Source organism: Daucus carota, chromosome 1 (assembly GCF_001625215.2).
Source record: "Daucus carota subsp. sativus chromosome 1, DH1 v3.0, whole genome shotgun sequence".
In the NCBI taxonomy this organism is placed as follows: Eukaryota; Viridiplantae; Streptophyta; class Magnoliopsida; order Apiales; family Apiaceae; genus Daucus; species Daucus carota.
Genome location: NC_030381.2, coordinates 28,903,310 through 28,912,115, shown reverse-complemented (window position 1 = coordinate 28,912,115; position 8,806 = coordinate 28,903,310). Strand labels below are relative to the sequence as shown.

Genomic DNA, 8,806 nt, shown 5'->3' with positions numbered 1-8,806 from the left:
AATTTGTAAATGGCTCCAGTTGTCACAGCCTCACAGTCACAGGTATGATATAGCCAATTAATTCTAATACTTAGTATTAACGTTATTATGTCATTATGTCAGCAACACTTAGATATGTTGTTCATTTGAGCCAACAGACTTTCACCTATTAATGACTTGTAAGTAGAGATTAGAACAACTTATCTTCATCTACCTCATTAAGAGCAGATTTTTATCTTTTTATTTACAAAAAATGAAAAATCTCATCAGAGGAAGGTTATTTTAAAAGCGCAGCAAAAGGAGGACATTAGCCTTGTGGACGCAAGTAATGTTATAAAAGCAGGGATAGAAGCCGGTCGCAAAACACTGTTAATGCCTTAATGGCTTATTATGTTTGTGGATTATAAGAAGAAATATAAAAGAGATAAATATAGATATATTTTCCCAAAATGTTTATGAACCATTTTGAATTTTAATTATTTATATAAAATAAAAACATACTCTATGTGTGTGCTTGAATAATTAGACTGAGAAATATAACACATATCTCATTAAAATTTCAATTTAAAACTAAATTTTGTAACATGATAGAGTACTGACATATCTTATGAAAATCCGTGATGAAAACTTAACCATCACAAATCAAAAATAGAAATGATATAATTTATAATATACACCAACATACATAATTTTTAATTGTTTACTTAATTTATTTGAAAAAGTGTATTCAAAGTAGTTCAGGTGTTGATGTTGTGAACTATTTATAATATTTTTTCTCAAAAATTTTAATAATTTAATAATTCAAAATTTGATCATATCTATTTATATATAATTTAAAAATAAAAACACACACGACATATAAATTTCTATTTTTTTTTGAAAATTTATGAGTTCTACTTTATTTGTTATAATTATGAAGTCTACATAAGATGTCATAAATTCAATTCATATGAATATAATTATGTGTATTAATTAATAATTTTAAGTATTGTTTGTATAAATAAATCAATTAATGATAGTTCTGTAAATGTGGTTTTTTATATGTAAATGATAATTTATTGTGAGATAACAAATATAATTAAGTAAAAATCTATTTATTTATTGAATTATAATTTTTATCCAAAAAAACTACTGATATATCTTTATAAAAAATTTATTTAATATATCTAATTATAATTAACCATTTTTTTATAATTATGTGATGGGTGGGGATGCATTGGATATTTTATTTTTAATTAATGTCTTTTTAAATATTTATTTTTAATATTATAAAATATATAAGCCAGACTCTAACAACGGTTACAGATTATCAAACTACTTTCTTATCTTTGTCAAAAACATTTGACATCAGTAAGAGTTACGAACAACAAATGTCTTATTGAATTATGAAAAAACGTGTTCATCTTCGATACCGACACATTCTTGACACATGATGCATGGATTTGCATGTCTTTGAAGTTGGTTGTATGATTTTGTCATCATTTGTGTGATCTACTATACTCTAAATTGTTGACACGTAAGAAGGAGAATTTATAAAGCAAGCAGATCATATATAATTTTTAATTTTAATTCGTCACTTTGATCAGACATCTTTATCCATTTGTCTTGTAACTTATAGATGTTTATGGTGCAATTGAAGTGGGAACACAAACTTAAGTTTGAGGGGAAAACAAAATGGCTCAAAGAAGAAGAGTTGAGAATCCTGTTGTAGATGTATCAATATCAGACGATGAGTCATTCAGCTTCGTTTTCCACAAAGCTGCTGCAGAACTCACTAAGCTCTACTCCTTAGCTGTTGATGGGCATGTTGCTTTTGATGCTGGTGCAAGACATGCCTATGTGAGAACCCTTTTCTCCTTGAGCCTATTCAGTTATTATATATTAGTTACTGTTTTTCTTTTCCTTTTTAATGGATGATTTTAGAAAGCCATTTGTGATCAAGTGTAGCCTCTTAGTAGCAATTGGATTTTCTTAGTTGGGAATATTACTTATTTGTCATTTGTTTCATAATTTACTGAAGTTTATTAGTGTTTTGCTGTTTTTTCTGATTACCAACTTCTGACTGGGTTCTAATTTCTGATTACTGTAGTTTAATTTGAATGGACTCGCTATTCCAGTTTGGTCCTAAAGAGTGGAGTTTATTCCTCTTTTCCGGGGGTATACCTTGGTGAAGATGTTGTTTTCTGTTGAGTCTATATAATATATTTGCTTAGCTGAAAAAAAAAAAGACTGTGGCATTAGTTCTGAGAATACTATAAAGAGTAGCAAAGTTGTGAGTTGAATGGCACAACTCAAAGAAACTAAGCAACCTGCCGTTGCTCAGGTGAATAATATAAGGAAGTAGACGAGGGGAATAAGGAGGAAAAAAAAGAAATAAATAAATGTAGATTAATTGATAAGGCTCGCGAGTCATGAAGAGCATGCTGCTGCTGTTTGGAGTGAGCAGCCCAAGGACACAGTGGCCTTGACTACAATTGGATAATTTGAGTGGCGCAGAACTTGTATCACACTATTTTCTTTGTCAGTTGATGTAATTTTAAGTGTAAGGGGAGATGAGAATCGAAATCTTTAGAAGCACGTCTGCTCCTGCTGGGGCTCTCTTGATTCTGGCTTCTATTACACTTACAAGTTATAAATTAATATTCAGCTCCTTAGACAATTGTTACTAGACAGCTTAACAACGTTGTTTGAAATCCATCAAGCTTAAACTAGAGTATGATACTATGATCATCGTACCCTGTCACACAAAGAGGTATGTGACACCTCTGTGGAACTGGCATTGGACATGGGCACACTAATATTAGTAAGATGATTCTTATTTAAGATGCTGGAATCTGTTGATAAGGAAATTCAAGGTCTTTGAGATATATGCAATGCTATAGTTCTCCACTCGGGTTCAGGGAAGAGAGATTTTTCTAAAGGCATTAAAAAGGAAACAATACTATCTCAGAGTACAGATTGTAAACTTTGGTCTATAGACTTTGTATGAAAGAATGGATATTTCTGTCTTAGAAACACAAGTGAGATATAAATGTTTACCAGAACCTCAAACATGTATATCTTAACAACATTTTTGTCACAAATAGATTTGTAAGGGACATATCTTAGCGTCCCTTTTCCCGAAGGAGTAAAACAACATTTTACATTGAAAAGAATTTTACTAGTTTTTGTTCACATCTAGTGTGATTACAGTAGCCCAATTCTGGACTGTTGAGCTCTATTGCAAACAATATTGCAATACCATTAGTGCGGATTACGCGTGTAGTAATACAGCTCAGTAGAGTTGTGCTTTCATCTTGGCGAGTCCAGTGACTCTAGTTTACTCAAATATGTTTACATAATTATCCTGTGACTAGAGTCCTCGACAGGATCACATATTTAACATTCCTCCTCAATTTTACATGTGATTAAACAATAACTCGCGGTATTCTCTGTCATCTTTTTGTTGTTAAGCCAAGGTATTACCTTACAGGGTTCTCTGTTAAATGTGACAATGTGATTATGAATTATTGATCACATATTGGTAAAGGTAAAGAGGAAAACCAAAAATTAAAAATATTATAGCTACTGTACTTCATTACTACTCGATCCTAAGACCATTTGAACTCTTAAAAGAATGTGTATATACGGTTGTTGTGTACTCGGAAAAAGTAAAGTTGTTCTGTCATAGATGATATTATTTTGTTTTTGCAGACGGGAGTGTACGAGTGGATCCAGTTGCAGCTGCAAAACGGAATGTTGCTTACTGCAGCTGACATATGTTCTTATCTACAGGTTCTTCCTGAAGTTTTCCTGGAACATTAATCTTGTGTGTGTGCTTCATTACAAGGCCTAACCTTACATAGCCCCATTTACAGAAGGTTTCTGTGGTTATAGTAAAATGGATTTTCTTGTTTTGTCTTGAACTAATATTTCTTCCGTCTAAAATGGTTCTTTGCTAGCAGTTGGCATCTGTTCTGTTCTAGTGGTTCTTCAATAGCCGCAAGAGTCACAATTGCACATTAAGAGGGGTATAATGTTTAACAGTTTAAGCCATAGGGGGCAAAGTAGTATATCCTTTGCATGTAAAAGGATCAAAGAAATTTTAGATCAATTTAACCATTACGCGTTACATGGAAACTGTTGAGACCTGAGGAACAAGGGCCCATCCGCAAATACATGATGTTTCCAAGTCCCCTTATCTGGCTTTTGAAGGATAATTAGGCCTCTCAGTTCTCTTCTTGGAAACACCAATTTAGCCAAAACAATCACGAAATATGTGCTACCTCTTACTATTTTCATATTTACTTTCTACTTGATTAGATAAAACTACAAGTCATCCATGTTCTATTGCAGATGCATCAGCCAATGTTATTTCAATTGTGACTGATCCGACTAGACTATTTTGCAGGACAAACTAAATCAGCTAGATAGCGATGTGCTCAATGCACAGCAGCTTTCAGAAGTAGAACAGTCAGCTAATGAAATGGTGCCGGAGAATGATATGAACAATGCACATCAGCTGCCAGAACCGTTGGCAAATGAAACTGAATCAGGGGCATCGGATGATACTAATACAAATCCATCTGCTTCTCAGGTTCAGGAAATGGAGATCAACTAATGAAAACTCTTTCCTTATCCTTCAGCAAGCTATGGACTGATAGGATCCTGTTTAGCTCTCTCTATGCGAGCCTGTTAGTTTTAAATTACAATCTAAACTTGGTGCTACTGAACTGTGTGGTTAAGTTAATGTTTTGTTGATTTAAAATCAAATGTGAATTTACAAGTATCTAGCAAAAACTGGAAAGATGCTTAAATCCAGGGACGGAGGGACACCGGGGGCAGTGGGGGTAATTGCACCTAGTAGCTCATAAGTGCTTTAATATTTCCGTTAGTTAATTTTAGTAAGTGTAGCTTTGCTCCCATGGTTGCTGTAACTCTTTTAAATTGATGATCGCATAATTATTTTTGTATTGGAGGAAAAGGATCCGCTTGCTCTAATTATCTTTGTATTGGAGGAAAAGGATCCGCTTGCTCTAAGGGACCGTCCTGAAACAGACAAAATCAGTTCACGGGACCCTAATTCGTATATATATACTCTATATGTTCTACAAATTTATATTAAGATGATTCTTAAATTCCTGAAACAGACAAAATCAGTTCACGGGACCCTAATTCGTATATACTCTATATGTTCTACAAATTTATATTAAGATGATTCTGAAATTTCGAGATCCTAGATGTAAGACTTTTTCGCCTATAGTCAGGACCACCCAGTTTCAAGCAGGGTTAAATTGTGCATATGGCTTACATTTATTCTAAGATTATCACAGATTCACAGTTAGTTATGTCACAAATTGCGTTCCAACAGAAAGTCTTGAGTAATAACATTGCTAATTACAATCATAAAAGAATGGCATTAGCATTGTGTTGATATATAGATCTTCTGGATGGAGCTTGCAGCAAATAATAGTGCATGTGAGGTTACAAGTGGTAGAAACAAGCTGTCCAACGAGGCCCCTAAACAAATGGCAGGCTGTTATGATTGCCTCATATCCCATGCCACTTCTTTAGCAAAATAAATTGGATGTCTGTAGGACAGAGTAGCTAGAGTGAAGGAGGATCTGCCTCCACAATCGAATACACAACCCCATCATCTTGTCTCTACACTCACACAAAAATTTACTAATTAAAACAAGGGTAATTTCTTGCCCTTTACCCCACTAAACATTCACCTTTTATCTCATCGATTTCCCGAAGAAGAGGCCAACGAAGTTCACGAGTTCATAGTCAAAATCGGTTCATAATTGCTAGACACAAGCTTTGTTTGTCTATAGTCACACATCTTTATTCTTTTATAATTCAGAGCTGGCAGCGAAATTAAAAAAGCCATAGAATATAAACTGGATTACTAACTCGTCTAAAATTTGATAAATCCGAGTCCCCACTAAATTTTTTCGTCTATAATCACAACATCCTTATTTTTTTATCGGTTTTTCTGTGGTATGCTCATGACACATATTAAGCACTAAAAACTATAAATTTGGATGGTTTTAATTGGCTTACATTCTTTAATGATGATGTACTCTTCCTGTATTTACAACAACCACACCAATCAAAACCATCCAAATTTATAAATTTTAGCCATGAATACACACTAGACAAACCCTTACCCTTCTTTTATAATTCAGATCCGGCAGCAAAATTAACAAAGTCCAAGAGCCTAAACTAGGTTACGGGCTCGTCTAAAATTTGATAAAATATCCGAGTCTCGGGAGATTTTGTATAGCATATAATTTTTAATTTTTTTTAAGATTTCGGTCCCGCCAGCGTTCTGATCAGAGAATAATGATAAGTGAGGCATCCTTTGACATCAAGTGCTTATACTTTGCCCAGAGATTCAAGTATATGCAATGAAGACAGGGACATGTATAGATATAATTAATTACTAAAAATATATTAATAGTTAATTAATTTGCAAATAATAGATCAAATGATGTCAGAAGTAGTTTTTATTCATGCAACTAAAGTAGACATGGCCGAGAACTCATGATACTCTATTAAAGTGAGAAAGGTGATAAAGAGACGTGTGAAAGTAAAAGCATCTAGATTTGCGGCATTTGCCTTGGATTTAAGTCCCCCGACCTATTAACAGTCCAGCTTAAGAGAGGGAAACAAGATATTAATCAAAATTAAAGTTCAACCACGTATGAATAAGATTAAAGAATTAGTCATTTGAATAATTTGCTTTGGCTTTAAAATTAATTAAATTATTGATTGATGCCAGATTCATTATTATTGTGAGACAATTTGGTGCGTGAATAATGATTATTCCACTTGAAGATGCCACAAACTTTATTTTTTAAACTTGTGAAATCAATCACCACGGGCTCGGACTAACTAGAAATACCAGTTAAAAGGGTCACTAAGCTTTGGAATATTTCAAATCTTTTGTGTCCGTGAGGTTTGTAAAGCAGTTTCATTCTTCATCTTCGCAAAAACAATCTTTACAAATACTTTTACGGGATAATTTACATGAAAGTTAGGTTATATGTAGTTAGGTTATAGTTTTTTAATTTGATCATAAATAAAATTTTAATTATCAAAATTTATATTTACTTAATTACTCTCCCGTCCCACTGAGTTTATACGCTGGGAGTGGAACACAGTTTAATGCTTCTCTAAAATATCGTTTTATAACTTATTTTTAGAATTTTTTTAAATAAAAATCTAACTATTAAACTTTTATTCCAAAAAAAATTAAAAATAAATTATTGGAAGTAAAGAGCGTCTCAAATAGTGAATGTATAGAACCTAAAGGGACGGAGGGAATGTTTATAATTATTATTAAAAATTATTATCAATAATCATCCTTCAATTTTAATAATTATTAATATAATTGTCCTGTTTATTATAGAATATACAGTAAAAACTCCATAAATTATTAATGTCGGGACCGGAGAAATTTATTAATTTAGAGAGTTATTAATTTATCGATAAATTAATAATTATTAATTTAAAGAGTTTTTAACCGATTACACCGTACATACCAAACAAAAAGACAAATTAGTCTATACCTCTTAGAATTAACTTACAGTGACCCTTGAGACTCAATGTAAATTAGTAACTACTCTGTTCATATTTATTGGAAATCAATAATGACAACTTAACTTAGTAACTACTGTGTTCAAATGTATAAGAAATCAATAATGATTTTTGAAGTACTGTATAGTAAATGTAATATATTTTAATAGAGTATAATATATTTTTTCAGTTTCTGTGAATTATTAATTTATGATTTTATTGGGACCGAAAATTATAAAGGGATCTCCCGAAAAATTATTATCTTATTATTTTATCGAGTTTTTCAATTTTTTACATTGGCCCAAGTCGGGATCGGACAAATTTATTATTTTAGAGAGTTTATTAATTTACGGAGTATTAATTTAAAGAGTTTCTACTGTATAGTGTGCTTCGATTTATAAATACAATTGTGGACTTGTTCATTACACATATATTCATGTCGTTTAAAAACATATAGAATAAATAAAATTGAAAATAGGATTATGAAATTATATTTTATCTAATTTCAAATAATAAGACTCCAAAATTTATTTTAAATATGAATTTCATATTAATTTTCTCACAAAATGAATCATATAATTTTGAGGGTCTAAGGTATCCCCCATTCCCTTGTTCTCCGCCGCGGTTTAGAACAAAAACTTGTTCCAACCTCCTCTCAGTAATATATATACAATTTTTAAAAATTACATAAGATATTCAAAATTTCCTAATTTTAATGTTATTTTTCTTTATATTTAATGTTATAATGCTAATAAAAACATATATAAGAAAAGATGTGTTCGAATTTTTACTATTTTATGAAATCTTTTATTACAAAAAAATTTAATTATCTTAAATAAATGCTACTTTGATCCATATAAAATGAAAAATTCATTTTATTGGACATCTAAAAAAGAAAGTGATTCGTATAAAACGGACAAAGAAAGTTAGTGTTCTCGGTCGGTAAATTTGAAATCAATAAAAGTATTCAATTAAAAATGACCTAATTATTTTGGACCATTTTTTGAACAACTTGAAACTGGCTTAAACTCGAAATATTTTTACTTAAAATTACACTTTACTGATGGAATTTACGTCCCAAAACATGATAGGATGTTTTGACAACTTTTTTATTTCCATGAACCGGTAGTAGCTGCCATAGAAGATACCAAGTGATAACTCCAAATCTCGTCTAGGGTTCCAGTGCACTGTTCCGGGAAGCTTCAGGCAGGACCTAACCTGCAAAACAACGCTACACGGGGGTGACATCCCGTGAGGCGCCTCC

General features: G+C 31.8%; 1 protein-coding gene across 1 annotated transcript; it reads left to right on the top strand.

The window, feature by feature from the left end:
* The first annotated feature begins 1,386 nt into the window (after positions 1-1,386).
* On the top strand, positions 1,387-4,910 carry LOC108192506 (uncharacterized). The gene is made up of 3 exons (XM_017373257.2): positions 1,387-1,818; positions 3,673-3,753; positions 4,370-4,910. Exons 1-3 carry the CDS (start codon positions 1,654-1,656, stop codon positions 4,577-4,579), a joined length of 456 nt encoding a protein of 151 aa, XP_017228746.1. The 5' UTR covers positions 1,387-1,653; the 3' UTR covers positions 4,580-4,910.
* The last annotated feature ends 3,896 nt before the right edge of the window (positions 4,911-8,806 follow it).